Below are 25,895 nucleotides of genomic sequence, written 5' to 3'. Positions count from 1 at the left end.
GATTATGGTATATCAGTAGCCCAAAGAAGCTGGGAGGGAAATTTTTTACTTGTAAGGGATTTAAATTGTTAGTACTACTTCATGAGAGTACATGAGCAAGTGATATACAATGTGTCTGTGGCATCAAAATTTCATAGAATATGGTTAGAATAATATATAGAAAATAATCTTTAAAAAGAAATAATAAAAATAACTGAAAGAGAATATTAATAATAGTTGAACAATTGTAAAACAATTTATATTGCCTTGCATAACAGAATTTCAAGTCCTCATGAAGTAAAAACAAACAAATCCGTTACTAGTCTCAAGAACTTTCCAATGTCTACCTTTATGGTTTTTGACTTTCCTCCTAGTAGGTAATATTTTCTAGTGATAATTGTTTGGTATATTTCAAATAAGATATTGAATATGAAACTTACTTTTCATAATATATGGTATATAGGCAAATATCTCAGGTTCTTTTGTTGTTTGTTCATATGTATGATATTGAATTAAACAATATAGAGATATATCAGAAATGAGCCCAACCTTGATGAATTTATAATTTTTAAGTTTAGAGAAAATTGGGATGAAACTAAAACACAAACACGGAAAAGATGCTTTGTGTACAGTAACTGTCAAAAGGTAGGTTTTAAACTAATGCTTTGCACCTTAGAAAGCTAATGTGACCATTATTCTACACACTTTAACAAAAACCAAACAAGTATCCAGGTATAATTTTCAAAGCAATATTAGCCTGGGATGTTTGAGCTTCATGTACGGAACAACAGACTGGAAACTGTTCGTGATTTAAATCATGGTTCAGATATAGCAGGAATTTCATCTAAAATGTAAAAAATAGTAAAAAAGTAAATAAAACCTAAACTCAGGTTCTGATATTTACATATGCATATGTGGGGAAACCAAGCTTAGTTTGGATAGGAGAAAGAATAACATTTTAATTTATATTATTAAAGCATTTTTATTATTAAAATTATGAAACAAATACATATTATTATTTCCCAATTTAAAAAAAAAGCCTCAATGTGGAGAATTTTTAAATCTTCAGGACTGTCTCTCCATTGTAAATGCTTGTCAGATGTTCTCATAGTTAGGTAAGAGTTAGATGGCTCAGCTATCCGCAAGCCGTGCCTAAATCTTAATACATTAGTAAGTATCTTCAGGTTTGCTATATTTGATGAAGAAAATACGTGTGGTTGCATGCCTTGACCAACTGCCTTTGAAATTCTTCCATCCATTAACATTCTAACAGTCCTAATAAATTTAGCCTTTATGTCATTTTTAACTTCACCCCAAGGCTACTACTGTGGATTAAATTGACTGTCAATTACCAGTTCTCTTCCTTTCTTACAAGAGACTGTCTAGCACAGAGATTTTCTGCATTTCAGAAATGTTCCATAATTCCATAATAGGGCTACATCTATTTATCAGTTTCTTCTTCTGATGGCATCTGAGAATGAGAACACTGATTTTGGCAAGTGTGTCGTTGGCATGCAGTTTTAGCGTAAATTCACCTCTGTGTCTGCACTGCTTAATAGAGTTCTTGCCTTCAAATTCCAAACCAGATTAGGGTAGCTTATTATTCACCTTTCCTGGCTACTCCTTCAAACGAAACAAAGCTACAAGCTGTACCATTCTTGAATAGGAGGCAACAAAGCAAAGACAACCAGTGAATCGCAGTTCTATGCAGACATTTGCCCGTATTAGTTGTTTTCAGTGAGCATTGGTAGTCTAAATAAAAAGAAAAACCTACGTGAAAGAATTAGAGAGGAGCTTGGTAGGTGAAGCAGTGAGGAGCCATTGTGCATGTCACAAAGTGTAAGAGTTCTGAAGAGAACTCCTCCTCCTCCTCCTCCTTCTTTTTCTTCTCCTCTTCTTTCTTCTTCCTCCTCCTCCTTCTTCTTTTTTTTTAATTTTCAAGACAGGGTTTCTCTGTAGCTTTGGAGCCTGCCCTGGAACTAGCTCTTGTAGACCACAATGGCCTTGAACTTACAGAGATCCTCCTGTCTCTGCCTCCCTAGTGCTATGATTAAAGGCGTGTGCCACCACTGCCTGGCTGCAAAACACTTCTTAACTTCACTGGTCTCTGTGTTCCGACCTCATTGAACATTTATGTATTTTCTTTCTGATTTCTATTTTTAATTTATTTTCTCTCATACATTAAATCTTGATTGCAGTTTCCCCTCCCTTCATGCCCCCAGTTCTCGCTGACATCTTCCCTCTAACCAAGAGCCGCTTCTCCGTTTCCATTCAGAAAAGTGCAGTCCTCGCAAGTATATCAAGTGAACATTGCATAACAAGTTACAATAAGACTAGGCACAAACCCCATATCAACTCTAGTATGAGGAAAAGTCGTATGTGTATTTGTGCATGTGTGTGTGTGTGTGCTCGTGCTTGCACGCACCCAAGTTCAGGTGCATGGACCTGAGTCTAGCACTCTTGTGCTGATCCATCTCTCTGCTCTACATTTGTATTATGTATATCTTTTTTATGCATGTTTATTTGTATGTTTTTATATGCATTTGCTAAAATCTACATTTGCAGTTAAATTACCACAAATCTCTACAGACCAAAGGAATTGCTGGACACAAAAGTCGCATCTCAGCCTGAAACATTCTAAACCACTTCAGTGGCCCCTGTCTGAAAACGACCCAAACATTCGGTGGGATTCTAATATTTTAGGCAAATTTTTGAAAAAAAAAATGTAGTTTCTAAAATATAAAGCAAATGTCCATTTAAAGATTTTTTTCTTGCAATATTGTTATGTCAGTATTTGCATCTTTTTGACTTTTTAAATGTCTGTACTGCATATTAAAATACCTGTGTTTACTATGCAAGTGTTCTACTATTAAACTATATCACAGCTTTATTTTACTTATTTATTTTAAATTAATTTATTTATTTTGGTTTTAATATAGAGTCATCTTCTGTAGCCCAGAAAAATCTTGACTTTCCAGTCTTTATTTTTTAGACCTCCTGAGTAACTCAATTACTGGATTTTATCACCAAGATAGACTAGTTTATATTATCAACTTTCGGATTGCCTGCTTGTTTTTACACTGAATTTTGTTATATTAATTTGGCTGACCAGGAAATTCTTTTGGTTCAAGTAACTCTCCTATCTATCTCAGACTCTTGAGTGGCTCAGGCCACAAAGATGACACTACATCCAATCATTGCCTATAATTTTGAAGGAAACTCTGTCTCTGGAGGAGAGAGATACATACCTATTTTGATCCAAGTTCTAATATAACACTATGCCTACAATAGCAACTGAGTTATAATTAAGTCAATTGATTCTAATTTTATTCATATTTAATTCTATTGTATTACCTCCCTGTCAGATAGAACTTATTATAATTCAATTTATTTTCTTGTGTGTGTCTATGTTCCTTTAAGTATCTGTATATTGGAACACATGTGTGGAGGTCAGAGGAAGTTTAGGAGTTTGCTCTCCCTTTTTACCCTGTTGATTCTAGGATTATGACCTGGACCATATGGTCTAGCAACAAGCACCTTGATCAGAGCCATTTCTCCATCCCTGACATTTTATTATGTCAGCCATGTTAATTATAACAAGAAGAATTTGATCATAAATTATAAACTGTGTTTTCTTCTAGTAACTTTGTCAATCACCATTCCTTAAACATACATTGTATAATTACAATTTACCTATTATTCAAAAATATTCTTTTCTGATCACTGAGCGTATATTTGACACAATCTAAATCAACCATCAAGCCTATCAATAGCTTGCCACCTCATGTTCCAGAAAACAGTTTGTCCATTTCTTGACCCTTGATGCTCTCCACCTCACACTCTCTTCTGTGCTCCAAGTCTTATGCTTCAAGGCAACAGCTCCACAATTGAGCATAACTAGCCATGTTTGGCACACAACCACATGTACAGAATTTGGTGAATGAATCATACTGAAATTCTTAACATTATACATGAGAACACAATTGTTGATTGGCATACCTTGGTATGGAATCGTGTGATTAAAAAAGAATAAAGTGCATAAAAGAAGAGAGTATCTGCTCTGTTACATGCAACACAGATAGAACAGAGTGCTGGGCTATGATTCATCTCTATATAATTTATATATAAGCAGAATAATTATTATTGAAGTATAATTCATTAAAACTATAAAAATTATTGAGTCTATGTAGCCCATGTAATAAAACATAAGTTTATTCTCTAAAAATATATTGTTTTTCAGTATGTTATATAAGAAAACAGGTCTCCCCAGAAAGGCCACTTCAAAGGATTGTTCTCATCTTCTGGAGCATAATAAAAAGAAAAACCAAAATTTTTAAATGAGAAAATATTTTGAAGTAATGCATTAAGACATGTTTTCTTCTCATTGGCATTGATCTCTGAAGTTTACACAGGCAGGTTTAGCCAGAAGACGTAATAATTTATTCAAGTAGCAAGACTCTGTTGGTCCTCTATAAAGAAAAGAAACTAAATGGTGTAATCAGTGGTTCACCACGTTAAAGAAAATTTTGTTTGTGGTTTTCTGCTTTTGGCTTTTATTCTGCAAGCCCTTCTTAATCATCACCGATCTGCATTTCAAAGAGAACTGAACAGTGACATTTTGTTCCTGATTTTTATTAAGATGAAAACTAAAATCCCCAGAGAAGTATTTAATAAAACAACAATATTTTAGCAAAACTAGAAAACTCTAACACTTTCAAAACTTAGAAATTAATATTCTATGTCTATATAAGTTTGAAACATAAACTTATTTAAAGAACCATCTTTTAAAAAATATCCCAAACCTGACTTGCCTTCCTCATAGATAATTGTGATTATATTGTGGTAATAAATATTTTATTCTCACAACTTTGACTGATTTTATTAAACTTAATTACTAAGCATAAAACATCTGTAGTCTTGCAATAGTCATATAGGAAAACACTAAACATTTGTATAATATCTTAGCATTAATCTAGTTATGTATTAGTAAACAAGAGGAACTCAGACATTACGTATAGGAATAGAATTAGGTACAAGTGCTTTGGGAAGATGACAGCATCGAACAAACTTTACTATACTCCTCTAACTACACTCATGCCTGCCTTGTGACCCAGCAATTCTTCTAGAGAAAATATCAGGGCATACACTGTACTCACATACATGCACACACACACATGCGCATGTGTGCACACACACACACACTCACACGCAAACACAAGATCTTCAAGGATAATCACCGTAGAATTACATTAGCCCATACCACCCCTTGAATATAATTCATGAATTCATTAAGAGAGCAATGGATAAGTTGATTGTCATGTGATCATACAAGTACTCCATACTTTAATGAGAATAAGTTCCTGCTACTTTCAGGCCTCTGGATAATCATACAAGCATAGTGTTCTGAAAATGAATCAGATAAAAGTTATTATTTATTTATAATGTACAAAAGAAAAATATATTTGTGGCATAAAATAGGATAGCAATTACCTTTGGGCAATATGATGATGGAAATGGTGGTTCGGATGGGCACCAATGTGTTATTGATAATTCTGGGTCTGGATCTCTTCACAAGGGTATGTTTCCTTTCCGAAAACCTTATCTAAATTTTATGTATATGCCTATTTTAGAAATGTATATACTATTTAAAGAAAACTTTTAAAATCTTAAAAAAAATCCTGTGTAAGTGATTTGAATCAGATCATTATAAATGATTTGGTATTTGATTGTTACACTTGCTTCTATATTGCCTGCAAAGAGGTTGCTAAGACATAATTTAAATATGTGAAGGTAATGATTTCGGCTGCTCAATGGGACTGTAGCCTGACTATAGCTAACAGTTACGAAGTACATATTTCTTTTTTTATTTATACATCTCAAGTAGATATAGCTCACAAAGAATAACTTCCATGACTACATCATGTTCAGTAAGGTGAGTTTTCATACCTATAGAAATCCTCTTTTAAGAACCACCACTGGGAGTGAAAATATTTTTCATATGGTATTAAAGTTTGCAGAGAACAATGACCTATTTTTATCTGATTCCAGTTTTAGATAAAGTTTTTCCTCTCTTTTGAAAGAAAGAAAATTGGTGAAGAATTTAAGTATGAAATAAGCTCTTTATTGGGGGAGTCTTTTGCTAAATATTTATGATTGGATTGTTCTTTAAATTTTTAATTTTTTTAATGTTATTGAAGATAAATTGTAATTATTTAATTGATTTTTGCAAATTTCAGTGATAATATCATAAATCTGAAAACCCAATGATGAAGACATCGTATCTAGTTACAATAATAAGATTATGATGAATTGTCATTATACAGATTTTACTTCATTGACTATGTCTTAATTACCAACTATCAATTTACATCTAGTAAGCACTGTTGCTTTTTAAAAAATTCATAGTATCACCTTTGTTATAAACATTATGAAGGACTATAGTGGAAAATATCATGAAAAAAATAATCAGTTTATTATAATCTGAACCTTGTGCCACTTTCCATAGTATTTTCATATACATGAAAGCACTACGTACTTTTGATTTGCTCACTATATATAATGTCTATCAACTAAGTGTTACAGAAATTTATAAAATCATATTAAAGTGCTTTTCACTGAATATACTGTCATCTGGAATGTTTTAATTCCCTCAATATAGAAGGCTGTCAACATTTGGACAAATTGGACAACATTTGGATTAAGTTTTCTTCTTAATCATTCACATATTACATACAGGCATTCCAGAACTGTATGACTTTTGTAAGGCAACTCATGGGAGTTATACATTTTAAGGTCTCCATAAGATTAAAACTTGATTTACTATCACAAGGAAGAATTCTTACGCCAGATAGAAACCAAAATATTCTTAACCAGTTCACTTGTTCCAAATATTTAAATTTGGCACTATTGAAAAGTGAAATTCCACAGTAATTATATGACAATAGTAGCTTAAAATTAATGTTGCTAGTTTAAAAATCTATGTGAACAATTATGATTTTACACAGCATTTGACTAAAAATGGGGTCTCAGTTATCTGAACTCCCAGCTAGCATCCCTTAGTCTCGTCTAAGTAATTGTAAAGTAGAAAGCCTTGCTAAAATGATTGGAGCACAGCAAAAACTGTCATATCACAATAATTTTGCAAGTTGATAGGCCCTTTATGCTGCTTGCTTCCAAAAAACAACTTTAGGCACAGGACATATCTGATGGTTTATTAATGATTTTGCCTTCATGTATTGAATTAGGTCATTGCAAAGTAGTACCTTAAAGTCCCCCTTTTAACTCAGTCTCTGCACCTATTAAAAATGACATTTCTCTGATCAGTAAGTGCCTATGTTCTATATTTTTCTTTCTAATTTAATAATGCCCCAATTACAAATTCTTAATGTTTCATAACTTTTTAAAAGAAATTAATATTCAGAACACACGATTAACCATTGGAAAGAGTAATATAATAGAAATATGTGAGAAGGAAAAATACCTATGTTTTTGAAATCTTTAGGTTTTAAACAGTACCGTGGGGAGAGTTCAGTGAAAATAACAGGAAATTACATGTTTCTAGGGGTCTCAATAGAGGGATTACTAGGCTCCTTTAAACAGAAAAGTGTGATTTAAAGGATAGCTTCGGTAAGTCAGTGCACAACCACACATTTCTCAGCTTCCTCATTAACAAGTGGTTGCAGATTAATGCACTGGTGTACTGAGCTTTTAATGAAATTGTTAATGCATGAGGACTTACCTCAGTAACAGTGCGGCTTCCCAGAAGTAAAATCCAGAAACAAGTGTCCGAAAGTGTCTCACGTGGGCCATGGTACGGAGCGATATTCACGAACCTGGAAAGAGTCTTATCCGAGGCATGAGGGACCAGAAAAGCAGAAATGAAAATGTGCCATCTAACCCTTAGGGCTGGCGGAGACAAACGCTTGGAAGGTTTCAGCACCTCAGACAGCTCCCGCAGCGTTCTCTCTTTGGAACACTTGATGTTTTCCTGGACCCCTCCTCTGAGCCCTGAGAAGAGGGATTCACAGGGCTGCAAACATGCAAGTGATTTCACAGTGAAGCCATAGAAGGAAGTGAGATCGATACGATGCGTCAGGAGTGCCTAGGTCCTGAGCAACAGTTCCCCCAAGCTTTTTCAGCAAGAAAAGACTCGGCTTTTCTTGGCTCTGACTCACTGGTCGAGGAAGAACAGCAGTCAAAATTGGAAATGCTGTTCCATCGAGTCCAAGCGCCGGAATCTCGGCTCTCCACCTTTGCAAAAAACCCACGGAGCGCGGCAAAGGCAGGCGGGGGCGGGGCCAGAGGACTTGTCCTTCCCGCCAATCACAGCTGCACAGCGGGACAGAGTGACAGGCCACTTTCACGCATGGAAGTGTTCAGCCTTTCGCCACTTAAAACAGGAAGGGACCGTGTAGAATTGGTGCACAGCCTACTAAGATCCTGGAGGGAGGGGAGCAGAAAGCCTCCCAGCTGAAAGGGGGGATATTCAGCGGTTTCCAGGATTAGGGGGAAGAACTACATGGGGATGCTCCCTCTCTCACGCCGAATGCACAGTTTAGTAAGGAAAGCTATGCCGAAATGCTGGAGTGAACCCACATCCTTGAAAAGGGCTTGGGAAGCTGGGTATGCGTCGCACATACAGAGCAGAATCAGTTTCTTCTAGAAGCATCTCATGAGCATGGCCAGCTTGCAGTCAGTTGATTGATTTCAGTGCTAATGAGACCTCTGGAAAGACTAAGGGATGAAGTCTCCTGCTAGAGACATCATTTAGACCTCCCCTGCCAACCCCAGATTTCCAAGGTTCATTGTGATTTTAAGGGAGGAACTTGCATATAGTACTAATTGGTTTATCTTCTTTTTCATCATTCCAGAGCTCAGTCCCTCTGTTTCCTTTGTGTTCCATTCTTGCTCCTTCTTTCTTCTTCCCTTTCAACTAGTGCTAGTGTGTGTGTGTGTGCGTGTGTGTTTGTGTAATAGAAAAAATATTTATTTGCGGTTGGCCAGTATCAAAATGTTTATTTCTTCTGTTTCTTTTTTTTTTCAATAATCTATTGGGAATTTAATCCGAAAGCTCTACTTTGAACTCTTTACTTTTTCAACATGAAGCTGCATATTAAGAATGTATTCATAACCTGCCTCACAATATTTTTCATAGTTGAATTCAAAGTGTAATTCACAATTTAGGTACCTTTGCAATATTCCATTTAATCGGGCCAGTACAAAGCACCACGTGAAAAGCTGCTAAGAGAAGAAGTTAGACTCCATATTCTCTTTTTTGCTCTTATTTAGTAGATCACATTATTCTCACAAATAATAGTTTTCTGAATCTATTTTTCTGTATTTCAGAATAGATTTTCACGTGACTGTTTTTAGTATTTAAATCATAAGCAAGCAGAAGACTCACATGTTCATACCACCCTATTTTATACCTACCTATGTATACAAAGGTAATCATTTGTACATGTGTGTACGTGTACACGTATATGTATGCTTGGGCATGCTTATGCTATGTTTGCACGTTATAAGGTGATCTGTAGAGACTCAATCCTGTCATGTCAACTTATGAGTTCAAGATCACACTTGGCCATATAGCCTGGCAGCAAATGCTTTTACCTGCTGAGCCATCTCTGAGAAGATACCATTTTCAATGACCTCAATAATGCTTTAATGAATTTGTTGAAAGCTTACGTGACACAAAAGCTATTCAGTTAGTTATTCTTTTGTTAACAATCACAGCTTTGAAAACACACATAATAAGAGATACCTGCATTATAATTTTTCTTAATTTAGCTATTATAAAAGAAAACAACTCTTCAAGCCCTAACATAGTTCATCACTGAGGTTGATGTCAACTCATGAACCATGGAAGAAAGTTGCTGACTTGCTTTCTTTCTCATACTACCCAGACCACATGGCCAGAGATGGTACTGCCAGCCACAGTGGTCTCAGCTCTCACACATCAATCATTAATAAAGAAAATGTCTCCCAAATTTGGACCAGATCATTCTCCTGGAGGCAACTCCTAAATTGAGATAACCAATATGTTTATGTTTCTGTCAAGTAGACAAAAGGCAATCAGTGCAATATTTATAGAATTAATGATAGTCAAATTTATTTGTAATCAGGGGTTAAAACTCAAGTCATGGAGTGCAATATTAGAGTGATCTGCCTGGCTTCTGGGTCTGAGCTCTACAGGGCCCTGTTGCATTTCTGAAAATTTTCTTGAAAAGAAATGTTTGGAAGAGCCAAACATTCTAGACTCGTGAAGCATATATTCCCAAACATGGAGAATAAAGAAGAGAATGGTTTCAACTGTTAATTAAATAAGTGAGATGAACTTTTTGCATCCTGAAAGATGTTCAAGATGACTATCCTAGCAGTTGGGTATAATTACTTTTAGAATGGTTGTTTTGTTTGTCAACTGACAGTGGTTCCCTTCTCATTACACCTCAAATTCATGACTTCATTATAAGTATTAGTATTAGTATATTTTATTATTAAATTCATGTATATATATGCACACATATAACTATGTAGATAAAACCTACTGCACACATTTAGTTTTCTTGTGTGTATTCTTCTTTTTAGTTTATAATATAATTGCATGGTTTCCCTTTTCCTTTTCCTCATTCCAAACCCTCCCTTGCTCTGTAGTCAATCCAGGAATGCTGAGAGTGGGAGAAATCATCTCCCCTGGGAAAAGAACACAAACTGGTTATCGAATACCAAATGGTCAGCCCTGAAAACATACATACAGTTAACATTATACATATAAAGCAGATTGTATTTACATATTTACTTTGTATATATGTAACAACAATTTAAAATAAATGAGTTCACATAAATTCTTAAACCCTGAGAGACATTTGACTACAAGGAACTGGACTAGGTCCTAGATCCTAAGGTCAAGAATATGACTTAAGAGAAAAAAAAAAAGGGGCTTTATCCTGACGCCCTGCAGGGGCTGGTAGTTCACCTGCTCCTGCCCCATCAACACTATTTTGCAGAAACTAGATTTGCTTTGTTTGTTTACTCCTACAGTCAAACTGAAGGTTCATAAAGAAATAACAAACATCCGAAGAGATCAGTCTGTGCAAACAGACCTCATGCCAGCAAAATACATTTGTTTTTTGAGACAGTATTTGAAAAATAATACAAACTCAAAAAAAGCTGAGTGCATGGCAATTCTATATGCTTTCTCAATTTATAAGTGCTGAATTGTCAAATAATTACTTTAGAAGGCAAATTAGAGGCCAGCTTAATAATAAACTCAAGTCAATTTAGTGATAGAGAAGACACAATAGAAGAAACTTTTCATAGCACAGCAATTCAACTTCTAAAAGATAAACGAGCAACCAGACACTTAAGAGTAGATGAAATAAAACAATGAAATTAGACTGGGATAAGAAAGAAATGACAGAAGTTTGAGAGGTAGGAAGTATATAATATATGATAAAAATAACTGAGTGAGTTGCAGAATTAAAATTACTAAAGTGATGTGTCTTACTAGGTCATAGGAAGTGTTGAAGTAAAAATATATATAATCAAATCCTCCTATAATTTACAGGTTTACAAATAATAATGTTAAACTTTCTTCCAGATATTTTAATTCAATAATCTGGAAAATAAACATTAGGTAAAAGAATTTAGCAACTAATCATAGGAGAAAGGTAATTCATTGCCAAGTAGATATTTTATTAAAGAGACAGGTATTCAATATAATGAAAGCTGCAGCCAGGTGGTGGTGTGCACGCCTTTAATCCCAGTACTTGGGAAGCAGAGACAGGTGGATCTCTGTGAGTTTGAGGGCAGCCAGATCTACAAAGTGAGTTCCAGGACAGCCAGAAAACCCTGTGTTTAAAAAAAAAAAAAAGGAAAAAAAGAAAAAAAAGAAGAGGAAGGGAAGGGAAAGAAGAAAGAAAGAAAGAAAGAAAGAAAGAAAGAAAGAAAGAAAGAAAGAAAGAAAGAAAGAAAAGAAAGAGCAAACTCTGACATGGTATATATGCCTGGACTCCAAGAAATTGAAAGACAGAGGAAAAAGAAAGAGAAACAAACTTTGTCCATGGAGACTTAGTCCACAAGATCTGAATACTGACATATTATATTAAATAAAAAAGAAGAAAAAATTAAAAAAAATAAATCTACAGTATAAGTTATCAATATGTAAGATATTAAACACAGGATTATTTATTCAGTTTGGTAAGCACATAAAAATTTAAAATTCCAGATGAACTAGACAAATGCAATTTTGCATGCAATAAATACTAATTACAGAATAGAATGTTATGCCTAAATTAAAATTCTAAGCATTTCAATCAAATGTGTTAATTTATTATTAATATTGCAGTGTTTTAGAGATTGTAGGAAAGATGTAAGGCATAGGAAATAATGAAAAAATCCTTTGTCCATTTTAAAATAAAGTAAAATAAAATATCATTAAAGAATGAGCATATTCTCAGTGTTTTGACTAATTTCAAAGAAAGATGGTTTTATAGCAAATATAAAGTAGAACAATTTTACACTGGAGAGATGGGAGTAAAGAATACACTCAAGTGAAATGAACAATATGCCTTAATACCTTATTAATATGTTTAATATTAAGATCACATTTGTGTACTTTTAAAATAAGATTATATATTGGTATAAATGTAACTTAAAAATTTATGTGTTGACAACAATTTTCAGTGTTTGGAAATTTTATCACCTATGTTTTCCAAATGGCTACTTATAATTGCAACTTAATTTTATTGCTTTTGGGCAAATTTTCTTCTCAGGTATTAAGAGAGATTCACAATTATTTTCTTCCAGTTATGGAAGAAAAGCAGAAATCAACCATTCAAGGAAGGGTTGTGCAATACAGAATTTTGTCAGAGGTTTTGACCCTCATGTTTATTAATGTCTGAAAAGCTTAACACACTCTGTGCAATGGAAAACAGATAATAATTATGATATAATTCTCGAGACTGGAAATCTATTTTATTTTCTTATGTTGCTATTAGAAATTTTCTTTTCTTTAGTTTTTTGTTTGTTTATTTGTTTTGTTTTGATTTTTTCGAGACAAGATTTCTTTGTCTGTAGCTTTGAAGCCTGTCCTGGAACTAGCTCTTGTAGACCAGGCTGGATTCGAACTCACAGAGATCTGCCTGCCTCTGCCTCCCAAGTGCTGGAATTAAAAACATGAACCACCACCACCCTGCTGCTATTAGAAAGTTCCAACATTTGTAAGTTTTGACTTGTTTCCTCAAAACTGAAACATTTCTTCTAGGTGGGAGGTTCATTAAGACTCAGAAAGTAAAGAGAAAGCTTCAAAAATACAGGAGCTCCTAAAGCTTACAAGGTTCATGATATTCCTTTGCAAGGAATATATAGAGAGGCAATAATAGATATTGGCATGAAAAGTGCACAAAATATTCACTTTAATATAAATTTCCAAAAATAGCTATTTAAATGCTTTGTTGAAAGATAGTTTATAAAATCCCCAAATCTTTACTCATTACAACCCATGTGGTTTCAGTAGTGTGTGCTGGCTCTGGCCTCTGTGCACTTCCCAGAAAGGATAGAATGCTTGATGATAAGCTGCTCACTTTTAGGGAAGTGGAGAATTTAAAATAATGCTCTCTTTTGTATATAATTAGTTGTGGCAATAAAGATTTGTGTACATAGAAAAGAAGGAGGAGGAAAAAAGACAAAAAGAAGGAAGAAAGAGGAGTAGAGGAGGGAAAACAAGAGGAAGAAGAGGAGGAGGATGAGAAGAAGGAAATGATGGTGGCAAACATGACGAAGACAATTAAGACAATGAAGGCAGCTACTGCAATGTCTACGAAAACACCAACTGCTACCTCAAACCTGCAAGTATCCTACTCATACAGGGAGCTCCAAGGATTCAGTTTTTCTGAATTCTCCCTCGTGATGGGCTGGTCTTTCTCTTAATTCAGAGATATCCATACTTTCTAGATATCCGTGCTCCTGAAGGAAACTCCAATGAACTCATTGGTTGACTCAACTAGACTTGGCGGAATCATTTCCGTGTTCTGTCAGTGTTCTATATGGGTAAATAAGCATTGCTTCATATTTCTCCAGGGAAAATCACACAGTGTGAATAAATCTCATTCTGTGTAAATACATAAGATAATGGAAAATTGGCAATAGTTTAAAGATTCTAATTATTCAAGTAGAGCATTTTTGTTCTTGTAGGTAAAACACGGAGTTACATAATATACTTTTCCTACATTTAAAATATATTAAAATATTTTATAATTAGCCTTTGTAATACCAATTTAAAACAGATAGTCTTACTTAAAGATGTGATGAAAATACCATTTAAGTATGTTTCATATCTTCCCATGAAATACCTTTTTAATATTTAAAATATTTTTGTGAATTTTATGCAGGTGTACGGTATTAAATCATTTAACCCCCTTCTGCTTATGACTCTTCCTGTGTCAACCCCTCATTCTCAATTTTATGATGCTTTTCTTTCATTGTTATTGTAACATATCTATATAAATACAATCTGCTGTGTTTGTTTAGCTAAATTTTCCCTCTTATTACATCATGCATCATTTATCCTTGTATGTTTTAATATATTTTCTTTTAGATAAAATATGCAATACCTTTCCTGAAAAGTATTTTTAGTCAGATATTATAGTAACTTTAATTTTTTTATGTTTCGCAATAAATTTTTTTCTATGCATCTCTTTTTTAGTGTTCTATTTCTTATTCTCCCCCACTGCTTGTGTGTGTTTGTGTATGTGTGTTTGTGCGTGTGTGTGTATGTGTGTGTGTGAGCATATGCTACAACATGCCTGTGGAGATTCAAGAGCAATTTTCTATAATTCTTTTCATCTACCTTGCTGGAGACAGGGTCTTTCTTGTTTTTGCCACTCTCTTCAATATTTGGCCAGCTGGACCATAAATATCTGAGCAATACTTCTGTTTCCACTTCCCATCTTTCTGTAGGAGGGTTGGGAATGTAGATGAACATCACAGCTGAATTAGAGAACAAACCAAAAGCAAAAACGAACAAACAAATGTAAAAAACCTAACTTCACTTACACTTAATTTGTCCTTCTCATGAAACATCCAGCCGTTGTGTTTTCGGACATTTTATTATACAGTAGAAGCTAAAAGGTAAACTAATGAGTATTTTAAGCTATGATTATTTTTCTACTTCACAGATGTTTATATCCACTCATAATTGCTCTACAGGGGCCTATAGAAAAATCGTCTTAGAAATCTTGAAGATAGAGATTTCAGAACTAACCCATCTGAATTCAGAACTAACCCATCTGAATTTGAATGCTTATCCTTCCTTTTATTTGAAATTTAAAAAATCATGCCATCTATAGTTTAGTTTCCTCATCTTAAAAAAAAAATCTCTGACAAAGACAAGAACTTTACTCAGTTTTACATGTTATGTTATTTTGAAGCAGGATTAATAAAAACTCAAAAACAGTTATTAAGGTTCAACCTGAAGACCAGAAAAGCAAAACAGCCAGCCACTGACTCTTACCTCAGTCTGAAAATGGTGATCCTGTCTCCAGGAATCTCAGAATGAGAGTGTGACTGAGAGCTGTCTCCTCCTGTTTTATAATCCTCTCTAGTTCTGGGTTTAAGGGCATGCACCACTAACACCTGGTTTCTATGACAAGCTAGTATTGCTACTGGGATTAAAAGTGTGTATCATTGCTGCCTGGTCTGTAAGACTGGCCAGTGTGACTGTTTTACTTTTCTGATCTTCAGGCAAGCTTTATTTATTAAAATACAAATGAAATGCCACTACATTATGTAGATGTTTAATCCATTAGATATATTATTTTGATGCTTAATTCATTAACTAATTATATCATAACAAAAGGTTACTTTTTATATCAGATTTATACAATGATGGTCTTGATCACATCTGACTTTTCATTTGTGTCTGGGGATGGAACTCAAGCTATCAGGCTTATGTGGTGTTTTTACTTGCTGGACCATCTCCATGGGTCCTGTTATTTATCATTTAAAAGATGCTTGTTAATATGTTAATTAAAAACTGCTATGGTATCAAACCTTCAAATGATTCTCAAACTGTTTTATCTCAAGGATAATATAACTACTTAAACAACTTCATTGCATGCTATTGTATGTGATCATATTTTATAAAATGATACCAATTTCATTTTGGCATGTTCAATAGGCATGTAGTTCTGAACGGCAATTGCTTTTATCTAAAGTATGAACATGTTGCAGTGTAAACAATAACAATTTGTTATTGTAAATAAAGAAGGTGAATTCTAAATCATTGTGATACAGCACATGTATCTACTTATTCAATGGTTTAGAATACCTTTCTCTAGACTGTATATCACAGAATTTATCAAAGATATTAGAGATTTTAATTTATATTTTATTCTTCTGCCTAGGCCAGGGATTCACTTTTTAAAAACAGTATACTTACTTGTGGTAGCACACATGTGACTGAGTTTTCCTCTGGAGTCAATTCTCACTTATAAATCATTTGAATTCAAGCTTGCCTGCTCAGTCTGCATCTTTGAGAACTGTGAGAAAATTCTGATTAAGCCCATAAGAAAGAGCATTTTTTGCCCAGATGGAAGAGCATAGTATCTACTAAGATTTGGGCTGGTGTATGGCACATCCAGTTAGAGCTAGTAGCTGCTTGCTACTATCTGAATTCTTGTGAGAGATAATGCACCTGCTTGCGCTTCCTCCCAAGGAGAGTGCAGGGAGGCAGTTAGCTGACTGTATTGGTCTTTGTTCTGCCTTCTCCCTTTAATCTGCATAAAAGCAAGTTATGAAATAATTTCGGGACTGGTGGTATTTACCTTCAGTTTTCCGGTCTTTCCTGTGTTTTCTGTCTCTGTTTCTCTTAATCTTCTATTTTCTTTAACCTTGCATCCTCTCCCAGATAGCCCCTGCTCATTCCTGCCAGAGTGAGGTTCCAACACTTTCTAAGTGTATATTATAGGCTTCAAACTTACTGGAGGACTTACCAGAGGCTATAAGATAAACAAACGCCAGGTGAGAATAAATAATTGTGAAGGTTCAGTAACATTTACCGGCTTACCTTTTGCCATCAGTTGCAAGTTCTACCTGGGATGATTGATTTGCCTGCACACAGTAATGATAAAAATGATAAATGGCCTGTGTATTAATTCAGCCTGTTTTGATAACAAGGGGTATTTTTCATATTCAACATAAACCACTGGTCCAGATGTTCCTGAACGGGGTGCAAAGCACATCTCTCAGAATCTTGATTCCTCATCGCAGAAACAGGTAAATCACAATGGCAGCTAGAAATTTACGATCACAAGAGTTAAAGTTTAATTGTTCCCAGAGTATTAGATATAAGTAGTATTCTGAATGCTTTTGAGAAATAATCAAAGTATTTTCAGACAATCTGAAAAATATTAAGAAATATGAAAGAAACTAACCACATTTTCATGGTTCTATTTACAGGAAATATGTAGAATAGGCTAATTTATGGAAGCAAGTAGTAACCTAGAATATATAATTCCATTTTCTGCTTATTGTGGGGGCTAATGAAGAGAAAATGTTAGAAGCATCAATATTTTAAGAGGATATTTTACATTATTTATTTGTGCCTAGAAGTAACACTATGAAAATGATATTTATTTTCTGAGATATCTGGGCTTTTAGTAGTACGTTAAGAACCATCAGCAGATTTGTAGGACTGCCTGCTCTTGCTTGAGTTCAACTTCCAATACTGGTGCTTGCTTTCCTGTTAGCTTGTTCAAAATTGTGTTTTTGCTGAGCTTCAATGTCGTATCTGTAAAATTATTCACTTATTTTATATTCATTTTCATGTATTTCCTATACTTCTTATTTCCATTAAAATTTTGTCTCTGTAGAATTACTTAAATTTTCATTACTATCAACTTTTATCTTTCAATTTATCCATGAAAAGGAACAACAATGAAAATGTTTTTGTCATTGATGCAATTTTTAAAATAACAGCTTTACTAAGAAATAAGATATATTTTGTACCATTAGTTACTCTTTGGTATATTCAATTCAGCAGTTCTCAAGTATTTCCATATAATTTTGCTAGTGAACATGGAGCATTTAAACTCTTTAACAATGAGCCACACACTCTCTGACACTCATTTTAATTCCCTTCTAGCTCTGGCCTCTGACAAGACCTAAGCTATTTTTGCTTCCATAAATTGGCCTATTCTGCATATTTCCTATAAATAGAACAATGAAAATGTGGTCAGTTTCTTTCATATATCTTAATATTTTTTTTCCAGTTGTCTGGAAATACTTTGATTATTTTTCAAATGGTATGCAATAAAACATTTATGGGTTGTGTGTGAGTGCGTGTGTGCGTGTGTGCCAAGGCAAGTATGTATGCTTCTGCAGATGCTTTTGCAGGCCAGATTTACATTGCTTTTTGGAACTGGAACATGGGTTCATGAATTAGGCTTGGCTGGCTGACCAGTCATCACTACTTGGATCTTGTCTTTACCTCCCCAGCACTGGAATTGCAAGGGTACACAACTTTAGACACTTTATATTTATGAGTGCTGGGGATTGAACTCAAGTCTTTATCTATCTCACTTTCTGTCTATCCAATCTCTCTCTCTCTCTCTCTCTCTCTCTCTCTCTCTCTCTCTCTCTCTCTCTCTCTCACACACACACACACACACACACACACACTTTTGTGTGACACTTGATGTGTTTGTTCCAGACAGTCTACATGTCATGTTCAGAAAAACAGCAAGGTTGAGAATAATAGAGAAGGGTATATTAACCATACTCCACACAAATATGTGTAAGTTCACCTACATACATGTGTACACACATAAGCATAAACACACACATAAATTACATTCAAAATGGTCATTAGTGTCATACAGTTAAATTTCCACCTAATACTACGAGTTAGTTTGTCTCATTTGTTCTTTGTTCCTGTCTTTGTCTTCTTTTGTATTTTAACTTTCAGAGATATTCATACAAATTTTATTTGATTCAATCCTTTTCAAATTTGAATAAAATTGTTTATATTTGTTTATTTTTATGCTTTTACTTTTCCATGTCTGCTTGAGAGTTGACACTCATATTTACAGTGAATCAAATTCTACTTCAAATGATAATATTCCTATTTGTGGACCATTTTAATGTCTCAGAATGATAATGTATTCCAATTTCTTTCTCCTATCACTTATATAATTTGTTTTAAATTTACTTTTGTATAATCACGTTTAAGCCTATATTTATATTATTTACTTAATTAGGATGAATTAAGAATAGTAATACTAGACTTTCTATTTTGCCCTAATTTACTCTGATGCTCTTCCAATATTAATATCATAAAATATAAAACAAAGTGCCCTTTGTCGCGTTTCTTTTGAAAACTCTTCTTTCAAGGTAGCTCCCCACAGACAATCTTTCTTTCTGTCACTTGAGAAATCTGTTTTCAGCCACATTTGAAGTGAAGTTTCTTGAGACGTGAAGAATTTGGATGTTTAACTTCTTTCTCTCAAGACCTTAAAGTTTCAGTGCACTCTATCTCACATGGATTCTGAGCAGTCAGATGTATTTTCTGTTTTGCTCCTGTGTACTATGCTTCAACTATGACTCCTTTCAGGATGTTTTTCTTTGTTTTTGATTTTCTGCATTTGAATATTATGTGCCTGGGTATAATTGTTTTGGCATTTGTACTGTTTGGTGTTCTCTGAGCTTCCTGGATCTGCTGTTTAGTGTCTGATATTGATTTTGGAAAATCCAGGTCATTATTCTTTCAAATATTTCTACCATGTTTTAACTCCCTTGATCCCATTGCTCAAAAGTCAGAAAGAGGCAGACGATGGTAAATTCAAGGCTAGTTTGGTATATGTAGTGAGTTCTAGATCAGTCAGTAAAACATAGTTAGACTTTGACTCAAAATTAAAATAATAATAATAATAAAATAACTAATTTTCCTTTCTGTTATACTTATATTACATATTTTTCCATATATTCTAATTAATGTATTATAACCCTCACCATATTAATCATTTTACATAGCCACTTTGATAATTTCTGTCATATATGAGTCTGATTTCTCTTGCTCTTGAAACTGTTTTATATTATGTTCATTGTTATTACTTCTATTAGTTGATAGACTTGATATGAAGATTCAATGAAATTTCTATAAACAGGTTTCAGTGTTAATGCGATACAATGTGGGACTAGGAAAAGGTTATAGTCTTATGATTAGGCTTTAGTATTTTGTAAGTTTGTGTCCTGAACCATGAACTTCACAAACACTTCTGATCGGTGCTGTACTGGAGAGTAATCTTCTAATACATGAGCTTTGTACGAGCAATTCATACCAAAAGGATAGCAGTTAGACTCTGGTAAGATCCCATCGTGTTTAGACTTGGCTAGGTATTAGTACTGAGGACATGGAGCATGTTATAGATTGTAGAAAATAGTCTCTTTTCCCCTTGCCTCTTATAAATATGGGGGACTTTGCTCCACTCATCACTGTGGCGACTTGTTAGTGCTCCAGGAGCTAAACACATGGGAAGGACTCAAATGACGGAGTCCCCCTGTGCTAGTTAAGCTCTCAGACTTGTCCACGTCTGTCTATTCTCTGGCAATTTCTCCTAAATCTTTCAAACCAGGTGATGCATCCCATTGCGGATTCCACTGACGAGCCCCTTTGTCTTTCATCCCCAAGCTCTCTCCAATCTTGATGTGTGACTGATCAGCTTGTCAGATTTGGGGTGCACTGTGCTCTGACCTGCTTGGTTGTTTTTCAGCGTGTTCAGTGTTCCAGCTGCTGCTGGAACAAAATGGTGGTTTCCCAACCATATATTGCTTTATGCAACCTGGAAGCTACTAAATTATTCTATTTATTGGGAACTCATTTATTATTTAAGGTATTTTAAAACAGTAAGGTGATAATAGACATTTTGGCTATCTTTGGGGATTTTTATTGTAAAATTTCTGCTTAAACTGTATTAATTTTAAACTTTAAGCATGTTTTAAGGCATTTATAGAAGAAAAAGTGGTCCATGCTTATGGATCAGTGAAAATTAAAAATTATTCTAGAGTTAATTTGTGTTCATTAATGATAAATCAGTTTCTTCTTCAAAGTTCTTCAAAATTACTTAGCTAACGTTCTTTAGACATTTACAACTGCACTTTTCTCTATCCATAATATTTAACAATCTGCAAGGATAATTCCTCCCCTTTCTACTCATTGGGCTTACACCATCCTGATAGCAGCTATTCTTGGGCTTCATCTACAAACTGCGCACTTTCTTCTACTTTCTATCAGATCATTCATTCACTTAGCTCCTGATTAATGACCTACTTTGACTTATTTTCTGCCCCACTTCTAAGCTCCACGAGCTAGGTTCCTCCCCCTCTTTATAAGCTAAGTACCCCTTTGCATGTTCTGTTGCTTATAATATCAGAACATATGTATTACCAATTAGTATATTTAATACAAGTGTATTAAAATAATATCTGAATTCAAATAGAAAGATTTTCCACTAACTTAAGATAAAGTCATCAGTATTTCTAGGTAGGACCATGGGTCTATGGATACAGCTCAGTGGCAAAATGTTTGTTTGCTTAATTTAGATTTAGACTTGGGGCTAGTTTCAAATGCTTAAAATAGTAACAATAATAATATTTAAGACTGGTGATATAGCTCAGTTGGTAAAGTGTCTTCCTTGCATGTATCTATGTCTTTCTGTCTGTCTGTCTATCTATCTATCTATCTATCTATCTATCTATCTATCTATCTATCTCTTATCATTTATCTATTTATATCTATAATATATATGGATATTGGAAATAATTTATGGTTGATATTAATTTCCTTTTACTTGCAATTCCTGAATATGAGAGAGACAGAGGCAGAGAGAAAGAGGTGAGAGCATTTTCTATGATGTACATTTGAGAACATAGAGCAGAGGAAACATTGTGCTGATTGATGGAGATAAGCCCAGTGATTTGGCAGCAGTCCTGGCACAGTCAGTGGGGTCCTCAAGATTGGTAATAAATAATAATTGATGCAGACATTATCACCAAGGTCAGCCTTAGGGACAGACATTGAATCTGTGGCAGTGGCAGCTGCAGTTATGTTTCCAGTGGGTGTTGGTAGCCTAGTTGACATTTCTGAGAAGCAATATACTGAGATATTCAGTAAACAAAAGAAGACAGAAATGTCCTAAAAAATCATGCTGTAACCATGGAGACAGCTAACTCTGGGGTCCATCAGGCAAGACACTTTCGCAATCCTCTCAGTATCTTCTATTAAGAAATGGAAGGTGGCTTGAATTCCTGAAAAATGAATAGTTATATGTTGAGTTATAAGAAATAAACATATTCTTACAAATTAGTCTTATTTATATGTCATTTAAGGAATAACTTAAGAAGGGCTGTAGATAGCACAATAACATGTCCTGAATTTTCAATAGTACCCAAGCTCTGTTCCCAGCACCCTTATCAGACAGCTCATAACTTCTGCATCTCAGCTCAAGGGCATCTGTAGCCTCCATGAGGACCAGCACAGAAACACATGCACACTCAGCACTCAGGCATGTACACGCACACATACTTAAAAGTAAATTATTTTAAAAAGAAGAGAAACTGTGAAATAAGATCAAAACCAAAATGACCCCAAAAGATTTTCTGTGCCCATGAAAATACAAATATCTAAACCAAGTATTTCCCAGGTTGAGAATACAGAAAAACATCTTTGTCTAGGGCACCTAAGTTCTTTCTCCCCTTATTTATTTTTTAAGACAATTTTTTTTTATTTTGCATACTAATACCAGTTTTCCTTCACTCCTCTCCCTTTGGTATTCCCCACCTTCTCCCCATTCCACCCCCCATACATTCCTCAGAGAGGGTAAGACCTCCTATGGAGAGTCAACAAAGAAATCATTTGAGGCAGGACTCCCTCCCCTCCCCCCTTCATCTAGGCACAACAAGGTATCCCTCCATAGGGAATGGGCTCCAGAAAGCCAGTTCCAGTACTAGGAATACTGATCCCACTTCCAGTTTCCCTGCAAACTGCCCAAGCCACACAATTGTTGTTCTTATTCAGAGGGTCTAGTTCAGTCCTATGTAGGTTTCCCAGCTGTCAGTCTGAAGTCAGTGGGCTCTCACTAGCTCAGGTCAGCTGCTTCTGGGTATCATCATCACACTTTGACCCCTTTGCTCATATATTGCTCCTCCTTCTCTTCGACTTGTACTCTGGGAGCTTGGCTCAGTGCTTACCTATGGATCTCTGCATCTGATTCCGTCTGTTACTGGATGGAGGTTCTATGATGAAAACTAAGGTGTTATCAACCTGATTACAAGGGAAAGCTAAGATAGCTAAGTTTCTTCTTCAAGTTCCCTGAATTGAAAGTCAAGTTATCTGTGGTTTAATAAAAAATAAAAATAAAAAAACCTATAAGAAATATTAACCTCGCACGGCAGCGGGCGGCCGGAACCGGACGCGCACGGCGGGCGGCCGGAACCGGACGCGCACGGCAGCGGGCGGCCGGAACCGGACGCGCACGGCAGCGGGCGGCCGGAACCGGACGCGCACGGCAGCGGGCGGCCGGAACCGGACGCGCACGGCAGCGGCGGCCGGAACCGGACGCGCACGGCGGGCGACGTAGCTGGCGCAGCGGCCGGGACCGGCGGGTACTGACACAGTGGCAGACAACGCAGGCGACAGGGACCAGGGCAACACCAAGAGCAGATCGCCCCAGGACAATTAAATCAAAGAGGTAGGCCTTTGGTTGGCGAGGTCCCGGGCAAACAGGGAACCTGGTTCTTTTCCTGAAGACCCGTCTGAGGGGTGAGAGGGATCTTGGCCCCTGGCAGGAGCCAGGAAACAGAACGAGGGAATTTTGCAAGAGGAGCCTCTGGCCAGCAGGGAAACCTGATCTGGTTTTAAAAGACCAATTAGAGATCGTCAATAGGAGGAGATGGGCAGGCGCCAAGGCAAAAATTCTCCCAATAAGCTGAAAAACAACATGAAAGCACCAGAACCCAATGATCTTACAACAGAAGGACTTGAACACCCTAACACAGAAGAAGTGGAAAAAATCGACTTTATGAAAGCAATAGAGTCCCTTAAACAATATGTAAAAAACACCTTTATAGAAATGGATGAGAAGTATAACAAAAAGTTTGAAGAATTGAGTAAATACGTACATGAGACCCTGGGAAACCAAGAAAAAACGAACAAACAGGTAATGGAAACAGTTCAAGAATTGAAAACTGAAATGGAAGCAAGGAAGAAAGCACAAACTGGGGACCAGCTGGATACGGAAAATCTAGGTCAACGAGCAGAGCCTACAGAAACAAGCATAATCAATAGAATACAAGAAATAGAAGAAAGAATCTCAGATTCTGAAGACACCATAGAGAAAATAAACGCACTGATCAAAGAAAACAGCAAAGCCAACAAATTCTCATCACAAAACATTCAGGAAATATGGGACACAATAAAAAGACCAAACCTGAGAATAATAGGAATAGAAGAAGGGGAAGAATTACAGCTCAAAGGCCCAGAAAATATATTTAACAAAATTATGGAAGAAAACTTTCCCAACATAAAGAAAGATATTCCTTTGAATATCCAAGAAGCATACAGAACACCAAACAGACTGGATCAAAGAAAAGCATCCCCTCGCCATATAATAATCAAAACACAAAATATACAGGTTAAAGAAAGAATATTAAGAGCTGCAAAGGAAAAAGGCCAAGTAACTTATAAAGGTAAACCGATCAGACTTACACCTGACTTCTCTATGGAAACCATGAAAGCCAGAAGGTCCTGGATAGAGGTTCTTCAAAAACTAAGAGACCATGGATGCAAACCCAAACTTCTATACCCAGCCAAGCTAGTATTCACTATCAATGGAGAAAACAAGACATTCCAGGATAAGAACAAATTTAAACAATACGTAGCCACAAATCCAGCGCTACAGAAAGTAATAGAAGGAAAATCGCAACCCAAGGAATCCAACATTGCCAACACTGACTACAATAACTCAGGAATCTAGCGAACCTTCACCAGTACAACTCAAAGAAGGGACACACACAAACTCTACTACCGAAAACAGTAAGAATAACCGGAGTAAACAACCACTGGTCACTAATATCACTTAATATTAATGGTCTCAATTCACCTATAAAAAGGCACAGGCTAAGGGATTGGATACGAAAACAGGATCCAACATTCTGCTGTTTGCAAGAAACACATCTCAACCACAAAGACAGGCATCTACTCAGAGTAAAAGGTTGGGAAAAGGTCTTTCAAGCAAATGGTCCTAACAAAAAAGCAGGTGTGGCCATACTAATTTCCAACAAAACTGACTTCAAACTAAAATCAATCAGAAGAGATCGAGATGGACACTTTATACTCATAACAGGAACAATTCATCAGGATGACATCTCAATCCTGAATATCTATGCCCCTAATATAAAAGCACCCACTTATGTAAAAGAAATATTTCTAAAACTCAAGGCAGACATAAAACCACACACACTAATAGTAGGAGACTTCAACACACCTCTCTCTCCAATGGACAGGTCAATCAGACAGAAACCTAATAGAGAATTAAGAGAATTATTGGAGGTAATGAAGCAAATGGACTTAACAGACATCTACAGAACACTCCACCCAAATAGGAAAGAATATACCTTCTTCTCTGCAGCTCATGGAACCTTCTCAAAAATTGACCATATACTCGGAAACAAAGGAAACCTCCACAGATACAAAAGAATATCAGTGTCCACCTGTGTCTTATCAGATCACCACGGATTAAAGTTAGATGGCAACAACTATGCTACCCCCAGAAAGCCGACAAACTCATGGAAACTGAACAGTCAACTACTGAACCACACCTGGGTCAAGGAAGAAATTAAGAAAGAAATTAAAGTCTTCCTTG

General features: G+C 35.5%; 1 protein-coding gene across 2 annotated transcripts in view; it reads right to left on the bottom strand.

Moving 5' to 3' along the window:
• Positions 1–7,836, bottom strand: part of Glra3 (glycine receptor alpha 3) — a 126,750-nt gene extending 118,914 nt beyond the window's left edge. Inside the window, exon 1 of one of the 2 annotated variants that reach the window (XM_050147817.1) lies at positions 7,718–7,836. In XM_050147817.1, coding sequence (XP_050003774.1) covers positions 7,718–7,788 — 71 coding nt within the window. In that variant the 5' untranslated portion in view covers positions 7,789–7,836. The remainder of the gene's footprint in view (positions 1–7,717) is intronic. The other variant, XM_050147818.1, reaches the window with a different exon arrangement.
• Between the last annotated feature and the right edge of the window lie 18,059 nt (positions 7,837–25,895).

The sequence above is a fragment of the Alexandromys fortis genome, unplaced genomic scaffold (assembly GCF_014885135.2).
Source record: "Alexandromys fortis isolate MF-2015 unplaced genomic scaffold, M_Fortis_MF-2015_v1.1 scaffold_58, whole genome shotgun sequence".
NCBI lineage: Eukaryota > Metazoa > Chordata > Mammalia > Rodentia > Cricetidae > Alexandromys > Alexandromys fortis.
This window is presented reverse-complemented; position numbering and strand designations above follow the sequence as displayed.